Raw genomic sequence first — 14080 nt, forward strand, 5'->3', positions numbered from 1 at the left:
CGCTTTAGTACCATATGAGAGGTTTGAAGTGACTAGAGGTCGCCTTGATTCCATTTGTAATTTGTCACAGCAGTGCCCACGGCACGACGCATGCATTCAACCCTTTACCCTCAAGGCCACAGGGATGGGGCCTCGGATTAATGAATGGAATATTTCACCGGTCATCATGTTGTGTTTGAGTCCCTTCATGTGCAAAAAAAATCCACCCTTGAAATTGTGTAACCATGGATATTTTCTTAACCACATTTTGAAGTGGCAAAACATGACGATCCTTTTTATTGTTGTATTCATCTTCCTTCTCCAGGGTCCCGGAGTTTGTAGGGGAGAAGCGGTTTGGGAACTGGCTGAGGGATGCCCGCGATTGGGCCATTTCCAGGAACCGTTATTGGGGCACGCCTATCCCTCTGTGGGTCAGCGATGACTTTGAGGAGGTCAGAGCACGCACATAGACACACACGCACACAGACACACAGAGAAATAATGCTTGGGTTTATTCATGTTTATTGATTGATTGATTGTTTATTTTATTTATTTAAAAGGGACAATGCACATCTATTGACATTTTTAGTTTACACTCAAAATGTAAATGTGCCAGAATTAGCAAAAAGCTAATTTTGATCTGTTGTCCCTTATATATCATTAACTAGTGTCCCTTTCTGATTGAATTGGTTTTTAAAATGTCTTTCAAAATTGTGCCATAGTGGAAATTATCTATTCCACAATACATTTAAAACTTCCTCACATCAACCTGAATCCATTGCAGACAGTAGCCTACAGCCATTTTTTTAAACCAGAATATGACATTTTTGACACTGAGGAAATATGTTGATGCATGATTGCAGTTTTTATATGGACATCAATACTTTTTGGTGTGCGTCAGGGCTTGGCGCTGTTGACCATAAGATATATACCATGGTATGACACCAGGAGGTGCTAGACAGCAGGGAAGCTACTCCACATTAAAATGTAGTTGAATGACTATACTGGGTGCCTGTTCTTCAAATATGGACCACCATGTGTCAATGTTCAAACAAGGACAAAGTATATCAACACATTCTTGCTTACTCATGATAACTGAACGGCTGCATCTGGTAATGGATTCTTATGTTATTTCTTTCCCATTTTTTGGATCCGTCATCCAGATTTGTGGGTGTGTTCTTCTTCACATGCTCTTGAGCAGCACTACGGCTGCAGTGCAATTTACTTGAAACATGGCACACAGTACCAACCATCTTTGGATTCCTATAAGAGTACCAGGCTGGTGCCATACAGCCACAGTTTAGCCTCTAGCTGCTGAAAACCATGGCGTGTGTCGCAGCACCATCCATAGCAACCCGATACATTAAACATAGAAGAAAACCTCAAATTGAATCATCCAACGTGTCATTTATATTTATTTATTTATCTATCTATTCTATTGCAACTTTTGGCCCGTCTCACGGCATTGCTACAGCCCTATTCCTTTCAAATGTTATATGATGGCGCATATAACATACATTTTTTTATTTTTCATCGAACAACTATACCTGTGCATGGTTTGCCTGAAATTCATTAGCGTATGGCTAATCCATACTGGGGTACTTTCTATACCAGGTTCACCGTCCACCCCTAGTGTGTGCGTATCCCTAAGGAACAGCATGCTCAATATGGTGAAACACGCAGGGTATTTGAGGATCTCTGTTTGTCATTGCATAGTGCAATGTCCTCCAAGTCTAGAATGTTTCTCCAAGTTTGAATTGTTTGAATGCATACTTGGAAGAAGCTGTCACGGGCCAAGCTTTGTTCTATTCGTCAGGTGTATTGTCAAGATCATCTTGTTTGATACGAAAACAAATCTGAAGATGCTTGAATAGGCAATTGTATCGCTGTTCCTCTATAAATAAAATCATAAGTCCTAGAAACAAAGATTGTTTTTCTGGATTGCACCCAAGTGAGCTAGCCAATCAAGTTAAAGCACGTACAAATGTGCTACACCTACCCTGAAACAACCTTTTTACCTTTTAAGTGTAAACCCTTTGATTATATCAAATATATTTAATGCAACAATATGGGACCTTGTGACCTTGTAATCATGAAGTTGGTTCCAGAGACTGGTTAGCTATGAACCCTATTGTCTTAACAGAATACTAACGCCATAATCAAGTTGTTGGAGTATTGAAATGTTTCCCTCATGCCAGAAAGAGGGACAGCCAGCGACCTGCTTGCTGGAAATAGCACCGCGACTGTTTCTCCATTTCAGTCCGTCTCCCCTGTGTCTCTCCAACACAATCCGGGAGTCTAAACCCGTGCTCCCGACGCCACACACGGGCGGTTTGGGTCTGGGCCAGCGAGCCTGTGTACCGCGTCTCCTTTTGGTTTCTTTTTAACCGTCTCCCAGTCTTTCTGTGCTCTCCGCCTCTGCGTCCCCGTCTCTCCATTGTCTGTCACCATTTGGTTCTGTCGCCTCCGTGTCTGTGGGTGGCGTGTCTGAGTGTATCTGGGCCATGTCACCTGCCGCTGTGGCGGAAACTAGAACAGAGTCTGCAGGTTAACTCTCCGAGGACACCAGATAGCGCACTTTATACAGATTCTTTTTTAAGGGAAAGTTGCAGTCAAGAGTGCATATTAGTAGGCCTATATTAGAATAGAGGTCTGTTTGCAAGGACTGAGTAAGTCTGGAGAGAGAAAACGTGACAATGCGAGGTTTAGGGGCAATTGTTGTATCTAACCTAGAAAAAACGTTTCCGAATGGTTAGGAAGACCTTAGAGCCTATCGGAATTAGCTAATATTACACCTGATAATCCTCCAGTATGGTTTTCCATGAAACAATGTTGGCGGTTTTCCTCTGTCCCATGCATACTGTTGGCGTTGTGTTCAGTGTGGACTAAAGCCTATTGTGTGCAGTAGTTCTCATGCTGGCTTTAGCTACAGGTTTTGACTCTTTACCCAGTTCATTTGGCCAGCAGAACCCATCTATTGGGAACTTTTCCCTAACTATTTGTGTTTAGTGATCTGAAAAGGTCATGAGATACGCTACTTTGAAAACAAATCAAGAAAATCCACACTTATTATTTTGTATTACCACTAATACCATCATTAGTAATTAATAAAGGGGTGTGTGTGTGTGTGTGTGTGTGTGTGTGTGTGTGTGTGTGTGTGTGTGTGTGTGTGTGTGTGTGTGTGTGTGTGTGTGTGTGTGTGTGTGTGTGTGTGTGTGTGTGTTTGCGCGCGCTCTAGGTGGTGTGTGTGGGCTCCATTGCAGAACTGGAGGCGCTGACCGGCCACAAAGTCACTGATCTCCACCGGGAGAGGTGAGTCCCCGATGGGGTCGGGCAATTATCCGGCCGAGCTGTAGTTCCTCTGCTGTCCCCTTGTTTGTCTCCACCGGCCGCACATCTATTGGGACATGTCCAGGGGAACCAGGGTGGTGTCTAAGGCAAAATCAATCTGTGTCCTCCACACTGGTGTCCAATTCCATCTCCTTAATGGAAGTGGGACAACCTTGTAAATATGATCAGGGGATCATTAAACATTGCCGTGTTTTACTGCACAGAAGGTGGAACAATCACGACCCGACATAAAACCATTTATTTTATGTCGTTATATTACTTTTACAGATGTGAGACTATATTAGAGGGCTACGTCTTTGGCCTTTTTAATACCTTATAAATAAGACATCTCTCGACTTAATACGTCGGCTGTGATGGAAAGTTTATAAAGTGGCACACACGCACAGGTGGGCCTGTTGGCAGCAGGAGGATTGCGGCAGGTTCCCGCGCCATCTGTTGTAATCTATTGTAAACCTGATTTTGTGTTCCTGGCATTGGCTTTGCGAGGGCCTCCTCAAACAGTCCCGGCTCCGTCTCAAGACTGCTGCTTGAACACGTGATTGCTTTAATGTCTCCGCAGCATCGACAGCCTGACCATCCCGTCCCGCTGTGGGAAGGGCGTGCTGCGCCGGATCTCGGAGGTGTTCGACTGCTGGTTCGAGAGCGGCAGCATGCCCTACGCCCAGGCCCACTACCCCTTTGAGAACCGCAAGGAGTTCGAGGACACGTTCCCCGCCGACTTCATCGCTGAGGGAATCGACCAGACCAGAGGATGGTGTGTGAGGGAGGGAGGGAGGGAGGGAGGGACGGATGGATGGCGTGATTGATGAAACAAATGTATCAAAGGAGGAAGCAATGGAGAGCTGAGGTAGGGCCAGTGGATAAGGACGAAGACCGTAGCTGTTGATACGAAGGGGAGCTGGGTGGGAGGAGGGGTGGATGGGCAACGGAATTCATGTACAATATACAAAGGGGCTGGACGTATAGGAAGGAGAACAACAACATCATTGGTTGCAGGTTTACTTAGGAAACCAGCTGGATGAATGGGGTGAATAGAGAAGAGGAGAGGATGCACAGATGGAGGGCGGGGGGGAGGGGGACGATGATAAAATGGGAAGGGATAAACGGCCAGGACAGCCATGCCCCCTGCAGGCTTGATGGAGCACACGATGATTGGCTGAGGGTCGTCATGCCACACGAGGGCGACGGGACGGTATTGATGAACTCCATGAAGGAGGCGTGGAGGTGCCTCGGGGCTTTGGGCAAAGGCCCCCCTTCAGTTATATAAGCATCCATGGCGCCCTGGCCCCTGCCTTGACCCGGTCTGTGGCTCTCCCTGTGCTCTGTCCCCCAGGTTCTACACCCTGCTGGTCCTGTCCACCGCCCTGTTCGGCAAGCCGCCCTTCAAGAACGTCATCGTCAACGGACTGGTGCTCGCTAGGTGGGTGTCTCGTCTCTGACCTAGAAGCCTCCTCGCCGCGTTCCCCGTGTCCCACTTTGTAGCCTATTTATCCACGGCCTCTTACGCGCCTCCTACAACTCCTGCTTGCCTTTCATCCTTCCCTCTGCGCCCTTTTAATTGTCTTCTGCTCCCCCAGCGCCCAACACAATCTCCGCTCCAACCCTCACACCAGTGGTCTGTCCCCCCCCTGCTCCCCCTCCTCGTAGTAATGGTTACTGTAGTGACCGGCTAACGTGCATCGCCGTATCTACAGGCAGTACAGTGGATGTATATGTGTCAGTATGCGGGACGGGACACATTTAACCGTGAGCGATGCTCTCATTCGGGGCGGCCTCTCGCTGGCCCGAGGCGCTGAGCCCCGCACCGCAACGCGCTATACAATCAGGCCCGCTGACCCGGAAAGACTTGGCCCATTTGAATACCAACCGCATGCATGGAATCTTACATTTCTATGTGTGTGTGTGTGTCCCCTCCAGCGATGGGCAGAAGATGAGCAAGCGCAAGAAGAACTACCCAGATCCCGGGCTGATCGTGAAGAGCTACGGCGCCGATGCCCTCAGGTGAGCGCCGCGCTGGAGCTCGTACGAGGAAGGGTGCTTTTACTAAGGAAATGAATGTCAGAGGGCCATGCGACTGTTCTAAGGTGGTTAAATGGTGTATATTAGACCTGAACATTGGTAATGGAAGGATTAGAAAAGTTAACTTCCTCAAGTACACTCTCCCAATTTCAATATTCACACTGACGCAAATATGTAAAGGACATTTCTCCTCTGTCTCCTCCAGAGCCCGGAGGCAAAGGGTTGGCCATATGGCTTAATGAATGTAGACACACACACACACACACACACACACACACACACACACACACACACACACACACACACACACACACACACACACACACACTTTAATGTAGGAAAGTAAAGTAAATCAGTATACATAATGTCTGTGAGATGTCTTTAGCTTCTTTGCCATATTCTTGGATACATGCTCTTGCTCTGATAATTTTTCCGTTCCATAAATTTGAATACATATTGATTGAGGATTTAGTGTACTGTCTGCTGAGCACTGCGTTTGTTATGTAAATGTGTGGATCGTGACAATGGTACATGGATTGCATTTATATAGTGTTTTTCTGAACAGAGGCCCCTCAAAGCACGTAAGAATTGGAGCTTGACATTCACACAATCACACACCACAGAATAAAGGTTGGGTCAACCATGCAAGGCACTAGCTGGGCAGGAGCCATTAGGGTGGGGTGTCTTTCTCAGGGATGCCTTGACACTTGGGTAGAAGGAGCCATGGATGTAACCAGACAACCCATCCTACCTCCTGAGTTACTGCTGCCCAATAATAAGAATTAATTGAATCACTTGTATCCATTGTGTGTGTGTGTGTGTGTGTGTGTGTGTGTGTGTGTGTGTGTGTGTGTGTGTGTGTGTGTGTGTGTGTAGACTGTACCTGATCAACTCTCCAGTGGTGAGAGCCGAGAACCTGCGCTTCAAGGAGGAAGGCGTGCGGGATGTGCTGAAGGACGTCTTCCTGCCCTGGTACAACGCTTACCGCTTCCTGGTGCAAAACGTGCAGAGGCTGCACCAGGTACATATATACACGGTTGAGCCTCCACTCACATTCTCCTCCTTTCCCTAGGCTCTTCCTGGTGCAGTTGGTGCAACATCTCTAGTTATTTAGAGCAAGGCGATAATTTGGTTTATTTTAAATAATTTTGCGTTTTATACAATGTCAAAGCTAAATTTTGAGCTGTTTGAGCTGGAGAAAGGCAGTGTAACTTTAAAACATAAAGGCATATGTCCCTGTATCACACCAAGCCATACTGGTCTGCCATGCGCATGCACTAATTCATGTATTCCTGGTGTTTCTGCACATCCGGGGATCAGGAGCAAGATGTTACGTTCCAGTACAACGAGAACACCGTCAAGCAGAGCGACAACATCATGGACAAGTGGGTTCAGTCCTTCACCCAGTCCCTCATTCAGTTCTTCAGGGCCGAGATGGATGGTGAGAACCCTCCCTTTTAATACTAGAGAAGCTCGCACAAAGCTAGCTCAAAGCCGCCAGTTTCCATGCGGCTGTGGTGCACACAGCATTGGTTCCAGAGCAGTGACGTCGGTGTCTCATTGCAGCGTACCGCCTGTACACGGTGGTGCCGCGCCTTGTCAAGTTCGTGGACATGCTCACCAACTGGTACGTGAGGACCAACCGCCGCCGGCTCAAGGTGAGGCCTCGGCTGATTTTTTTTTTCAAACTTATTTGAACATATTATTATTTCCACTAAAGTGGAACTCACAAGTCTTGACTGATCACTAACTAACGTGGTACATCAAGTCAAAAATCCAATCAATGCATCCAACTAAAATAACAAATGAAATGTGATATCGGAAGTTGGAAAATGCTGCATGCGTACATTTGCTTCTTATTGTAGCTCGAGCGGGGAGACCGGTGGTAAGCCACCATCGATCCCATTGCAAAGTTTCCGATCGTACTCATTGCAGAGCCTCGCTCAGCATTGTGCTTCGGGGCTATTCCACCTCCCGTTCGTTTGCGTGGTCGGGAGAGGCCGCACAGGGGCCTCTGCCATCCCCGTGCACGCGCAAGACAACGCTTGCTCCCGGTGCTTCTCTGTGGGCCAGCACTCATGCCTGTGTGACCTTTGCAGGGGGAGAGCGGCACGGAGGACTGCCTGTGGGCGCTGGAGACCCTCTTCAGCGTGCTCTTCTCCATGTGCAGGCTGATGGTGAGTCAGGGCCATTAGGCACGCGCACGATGCTGCCGGCCGCGCACACACAGTGAAGAGGGAGAGCGAGGGGAGTGAAGAGCGCTGTGATACCAAGGCCGGGCTGCTGTGTGTTTGTGTGTGCACCTGAGACGGAGAGAGAATGGTGGTGTGTGTGTGTCTGTGTATATTCATGAATAATGAGAATGTAGGAGTTGAAATGTTATTTTTAACACATTGCCAAGATGCTCACATGTGCGGCGAGAGACGAGCACTTAGGTAACGGCAAACAAGTCAATGTTCATTTTAAGAACAATACAAATGCTTTGCAACATTCAAGAGAGTTCTTCAACAACTCGTCCCTCCCCTTCTGGAGGGAAGAGTTGGGGCAAGTGAGGGCGTCTGACGAACAGGAAGTGATTAATCCATCTCCCCACCCCCTCAGGCTCCGTTCACTCCCTTCATCACTGAGATGATGTACCAGAACCTGCGTCACCTCATCGACCCGGCCTCCGTGGAGGAGAAGGAGGCTGGCAGCATCCACTATCTCATGCTCCCCCAAGTCAGGTGTGTGTGGGTGACTATAGGGGCCTGTACTGTCCGTATTGTGTAAGGTGCCAGTAGGTATTTCAATAATGATGGGGGTTAGGCATCTCGGACACTTGTAGTATGACGCAAAGGTGTGTGGCACTTTTAATATACAACATGGCTGTAATAGCTCTCATACACAGAGACGGTTCTAAAAAAATATCATAAATGGGTCAAAGCCCTAGGGAGATCCGTTTTTTTTTTCAATCAAAGTGCTAAAATTAGAGCTGAAACTTACATTAAATAGAAAGTGGATTGAATTGAAAACGCTTTCTCATCCAAAGCCGTTTGTCCATTCTGGGCCTCTGTAGAAGCATGGCGGTAAAATAATGCACAGCGTGCATTGTTTACCACCGTAAAGTACATTATAGTCCTACAATTGAAACACTAGAGTGGTTTATTCGCTTCTACCACAGTTACAAACAATGATTAGAAAGCTGCTTTGAGCATACTGTCTCTGCCTTCTCCGGGGATCTGGCCGATAGATGTCTGTGACCGTTGTAAATGTAGGATTTGTAGGGCATTGATTCAGAGCTGCTAAAAGGCAGACGTCTCCCATTACTGTAACATTCTTCAAACCCCCGGAGCGCTGTTGACCAAAGAGAACAAGTATTTAATATTGCTGTGGCTGCTGGTACCATTTATTTTTCCCCCCATTGCACAAAATCAGCTCTTTGGACTGCTGCTTATTTTTACATATTTTGGATTATGTCCTATCTCTACCTTCAATAACTCAACGTATTCTGACCAGGGTTATGGAGGCACGGTGGGCAGCTCCATCCCCGGCTACAGACCTACTTTCACTCATTCGTCCCCATGATATTTTTTCACCCTCCTTTCCTGTGTGCACCCCTTTCCCCAATGAAGACGCGTTCCTTGCACACAACTCAGACACAAAGCATGTGCCACACAAACCCAACCATGCACACGCTCCCTCCGTTCTGGCCTCAGACGTTTATATCTCCTGTAAGCTCGATTCATCGGTAGGTTCGGATGAAGCTCAAATCAGGTCTCTGTGGTTGAAGGACACACTGTGCCTCAGCCGGTCCTTCAGGGTGCCATTCAGGTTTGCAGATACGTTTTTATCTTGTCCTATCGGACGGGAGGACATTTTGGCCTAGATAACAGTTTTTTCGGTCATCATCATCATACCCATCACCTCATGACTCCATCCTGAGTGGTATAATGGTCTCTGCTTGACTTCTCATGGCAAAACCAACTGACAACGAGCGATTTCAAGGTTTAAAGACCATTTTTCCCATGCGTTTCTCTGTACGTCCCGCACCTGCTCTTGACCTGCTTGACCTACTGGAGTTAGGGGATGGGGTCACTGCTATCCTGTATCAAAAATCATCTGCTGTCCAATTAGTTCTGAAAAATAAAGGCACTTCCCCACCATGGTTTTAAACGAGGTAGGAGGCTGAGGTTTTAATCCGGGACATTTTTCTCCCTCTGCTTTCTTTGCGATAGGGAGAGTTTGATTGACAAGCGCATAGAGAGTGCCGTCTGCCAGATGCAGTCGGTGATTGAGTTGGGAAGAGTGATCCGAGACAGGAAGACACTACCTGTTAAAGTAAGTTGACCACTTCACTTCACTTCCCCGGACGCAAATTCAACATGGGGATGTTCATTATATCAGTAGTTACTTGATAGTGTTTTTTGGTTTGCCAAGGTAGTTCCGACCCGACATTAATTCAGTATAATTTAATATTGATATAATTTAATGTAATTTATTTCCGCAAATTGCCTTGGAATATCAAATGAATATATTATGATGTGGTGATTCTGTGTCCTTAAGGGATTTAAATGAATTTAAATGTCCCAGAAGTAAAATAAACCAGAAGAAATTCCATTATAAACATTACAAGATTGCATCTTTGTTCGCATCACATTGTTTGTGTGTTTCTATTAAAGTATCCCCTTAAAGAGGTAGTGGTGATCCACCAGGACGCTGAAGCACTGAAAGACATTCAGTCCCTGCAGAAATACATCCTGGAGGTAAGGCGGACGTATTGTATTGGAACCCAGTTGCAATCTCTATTCAATGCAACATTCATTCTTTTGTTGTTCAACATTTGCAATTCCCAAAAAGCATTAGATAAGAGTTTTACAAAGGCAAACCAAATAAAAGTGGGATTGAAAAGTAAGGTTCATTCCTTATGATTAACTATAGACTATTAACTATAGTTCAATCAAAAGCCCTCCTGGGGTCTGTTGATTTCACGAGATTCTGCCGGTTTAGTGTAATTTGTTCATTTGTAATGTTATTTGCATCAACGCGCTGCACAGTCATCTCCATCTTACTGTCTGTGCTCAAGGTGTCTTCACAGTGACGCTGTCCAGCTCTTTTTCTCTCACTCCCTCCCGCCTCCACCCGCTGGAGAATCTCTCCTATCTCTATAACTCAGTCTGAGCCTCTGCGAGTCTTATCCGACAAAAGTGACATTTTTGGGAAGGAGAAAAGTATTTAACCATTTTAAGGTTGATTCATTGAGCGTTATTCCAGGGGTCCTTCAACTAGGACTTGGCATTTGGCATTTTAGATAGGATTATTCTAATTCCTTGCACATCTCTGTCGTTGCGTGCAGGAGCTCAATGTACGCGAATTGACCATGTCGACGGACAAGGACAAGTACGGCATCCGTCTGCGAGCGGAGCCCGACCACATGGTGCTGGGGAAGAGGCTGAAGGGAGCCTTCAAAGCCATCACAGCCTCCATTAAGGAGCTGTCCAGCGAGCAGCTAGAGGCCTTCCAGAAGACAGGTGTGTGTTTGTTTCTGGTGGGAGTCTGCATGCGTGTGTTCTCACACGTGCCAGCTAGGTTTATTTTCTCTGTGGACGTTGTACAAAAGCAAACGACACGGAGCTAGCACATTTGAACGGGTTTCAAGGCGTTTATCTTCAAACGTCGTTGAATAGCGTGACAGTGCCTCTTTTCCCTCACTAAATACTGAGCAGTCCCCAGGGCGGCTTGGTGTTTCAACCAGCTCGTGCTCTAACCACATTGGCAATGGGCTTGTAGTGACCTACTTTCCTCTCCGGCCTATTTCCTGCTTTTAAAAGGCAAGAAATGCGCATAAGAAATGTATATATATCAGAATAAATACAGAAGGCAAACAATACATTAGATGCTCAGGATACAATCCTGACGGAGGGATTTGAATGTAGTTTATACTCTGCATGAAGTGCATCCATCTACTGCAGGTTGCAAGCGTGGGTTCCAAGGTTTTCCCGGGTCTTCAATTAATGGGAAAACCCAAATTGAGTGTTGTATCCTCGGGGGCGGCTCTCCGGAGGTCAGCGGGGCTGTGGGAACCTCCCATGTTCCAATTACACTGTGCTGTGTACGTCCATCCGATGAGTATTGACAGCGGGGTGATTGGAGGCGGGAGAGACTGATAGAGGTTGACTCGTCAGCCCGGTTGGATGCACTCGTCGAGGCTGATGAGATGTAAGACACGGTTGGCCCGAGGCTAAGAGTGGGGAAGTGTGAGGTTCCAGTCGTTCAACGACGATCAGACAGACAAGTGTGACAGTACCAACGATCTGGCCCCAGGCAACGCACCATAAGGCCAAGCGCCCTGCGCACAGTTTTCGGGTCGATCATCAATCGCTGTGATGTAAGAAAGCTTTTTGCAGGAGGCGTTAAATACATCCGGGCGACATTTCAACCTGTGTCTGAGCGCCTGTTCGTCCTATTTAATGCAATGCAGCTGTAGAGTAAATATTCCGTGTGTGTGATCTCTTCATTGTTATCAGAAGACAAGGGGGTTAATAGGCAGGGGACTGGGGGTGAATGGGGTGTTTGGACTCAGGAAATCAAAGCGTGGAGATTCAGGAATACAGAACAAAACGGCTGACTTTTTCACCCTCCCTCTGGGTGTGGCGGAGAGAGCGTCATGGCTCTTACCCGGAACACAGGCGTGGGTAATTGTACCCAGTGGTGCTGACGGGAAGAGATGATCCTGGCTAGACTGACTTTGTTTTCAAGCCTGTATAGTTTAAGAGGCTCTGATCTACAGGGGTGAGGGAAGCAAGCGCATTGGCAAGGAGGCTGAGATGTCTCATTGAGGTTCTGTTTCAATATTTAAGTATCGCTTTATATAATTTTTTTGACCCCAAATGAAATTCTAATTATATATATATATATTATATATAGATATATATTTTCATTTTAACAAAATTAAGTTTAGATTAATCTCAGACGCCCATTTAATTAGTATTGATTGCTAACAATAAAGGAGAATTGATGGCAACCTAACAACGTTTCTCCAACTGGATCTCTGTGTCTGCTCTCCAGGCTCCATCACAGTAGACGGTCACGAGCTGCACGAGGAGGACCTGAGGCTGATGTACACCTTTGACCAGAGCTCTGGCTCAGCCACCCAATACGAGGCCCACTCTGACTCTCAGGTACACCCCCATACTCCCCCATGTTAGAGATCTGCCTCTGATAAGCCCGACCACAAAAAGCAGCCATTCTTCTTCATAGTCTCTTCTGTGCTACACTAGGCTATTTTATGTTTAACTTTTGTGTGATATTCAATAATAAGCACCACTAACCCATTACACCTCACATTGAGTCACTGCCAGGCTTAGACTTGCATAAAGTCTTGTCTTTAAAGCGCTGTAAATATCCCTGTATGTCCCAAGGTGTATCCAGAATACTTTGTTGTAACGGCTCTCTAACCAGCTATAGCCTTCCCGTCTCTTTGCTGGGACTGATAAAAAAAAAAGAAATAAAGAAATACATTTTACAGCTAAGTGGGAAGCAGTGCTGTTCTCTCCCCCCAGGCCCTCTCCAATCAGAGCTCATTCAACCGTACCAACGCCACACGGCTGCACCTTTGTGCCAGTTAACTGGGCTCTGCTCTCTCTCTCTCTCTCTCTCTCTCTCTCTCTCTCTCTCTCTCTCTCTCTCTCTCTCTCTCTCTCTCTCTCTCTCTCTCTCTCTCTCTCTCTCTCTCTCTCTCTCTCTCTCTCTCTCTCTCGCTCTCACCCCCTCTTCCTCCCTCCAAGTCCCATCTGTCTCCCCTTAACAAATTTCTTTCAGCTATCTTCGTTTGCTTCTGATTCCTCTCTAATCTCCTATTAATTATTACTTTATTTCTGTGGTTTGAGATGTTTGAAGGGGGGGGGGGGGGGGATTAGATAGTTATCAAGACAAATTAACGTGTAAAGTTCGCATGGGCAAATGAGTTTGAACTGAAGGCCATACTATAACCTATTATAAGTTGACCTGATTCATGACGTACTCTAAAAGGAGGTGTCCTCATATCTATATTTGCCTCAGCATGCCTATGATGTCAGTCTCATGGAAGATGGGCATTGCCGGCAATTGACCTTCACCTATCACGTGAAGGTCCCTCTGCCGCTCTATCTTACTCTCTCTCTCTCACTCTACCCGCGCTCTGTGCGGCATCATTTAATAATACTGTGCCAATAAAAACTATTTGGACATCTCTGGGAGCATGTAGCGCAGCATGTAGTGTGAAGGTTCTCGCTGTGTGCCGTGACTCTAACAGCCCCCCCTCCCCCCTGCTCCCCATCGCCCCCAGGTCCTAGTGCTGCTGGACGTCAGCCCGGACCAGTCCATGATGGACGAGGGCGTGGCCCGCGAGGTCATCAACCGCATTCAGAAACTGCGCAAAAAGGTGGGCGGCGAAAATTCCCCGGGAGTTCTATTTTTTATTGTCACCAGGCTGACGGCTCAAACGTGCTGCAGGAGAACCCAAAGCTTAGGTTTGAACGCCAAGCAACGTGTGGCTAGGAACACATTTGTCTGCTTAGTTGAATTTGGTTGCACGTGCTGAGATTCCTGCACGGTGAAGTTTGCCAATCGAACACTGTTGGGAGAACCTAATGCAGCACTGGGTAATGAGACACACAATAAGGCTTCAACGTTGGTGTTACAGAACTTTAAAAATACCCAACATTTACAGTTGGTTCTCTTCACACTAGTGGTGAATATATAGGATGCCAGCTTT

The 14080-nt window shown here is 46.8% G+C and overlaps 1 protein-coding gene across 2 annotated transcripts in view; it reads left to right on the plus strand.

The window, feature by feature from the left end:
• iars1 (isoleucyl-tRNA synthetase 1) overlaps positions 1-14080 on the plus strand; it is a 38457-nt gene that overhangs the window by 19700 nt on the left and 4677 nt on the right. For both annotated transcript variants that reach the window (XM_060070452.1, XM_060070453.1), the window contains exons 14-28: positions 305-431; positions 3218-3291; positions 3890-4084; positions 4664-4750; positions 5248-5331; positions 6226-6370; positions 6670-6790; positions 6916-7007; positions 7449-7526; positions 7951-8072; positions 9564-9666; positions 10008-10091; positions 10682-10856; positions 12394-12506; positions 13652-13747. In XM_060070452.1, the coding sequence (XP_059926435.1) occupies positions 305-431; positions 3218-3291; positions 3890-4084; positions 4664-4750; positions 5248-5331; positions 6226-6370; positions 6670-6790; positions 6916-7007; positions 7449-7526; positions 7951-8072; positions 9564-9666; positions 10008-10091; positions 10682-10856; positions 12394-12506; positions 13652-13747 (1696 nt within the window). The remainder of the gene's footprint in view (positions 1-304; positions 432-3217; positions 3292-3889; positions 4085-4663; positions 4751-5247; positions 5332-6225; positions 6371-6669; positions 6791-6915; positions 7008-7448; positions 7527-7950; positions 8073-9563; positions 9667-10007; positions 10092-10681; positions 10857-12393; positions 12507-13651; positions 13748-14080) is intronic.

This window comes from Gadus macrocephalus, chromosome 13 (assembly GCF_031168955.1).
Source record: "Gadus macrocephalus chromosome 13, ASM3116895v1".
Lineage (NCBI taxonomy): Eukaryota > Metazoa > Chordata > Actinopteri > Gadiformes > Gadidae > Gadus > Gadus macrocephalus.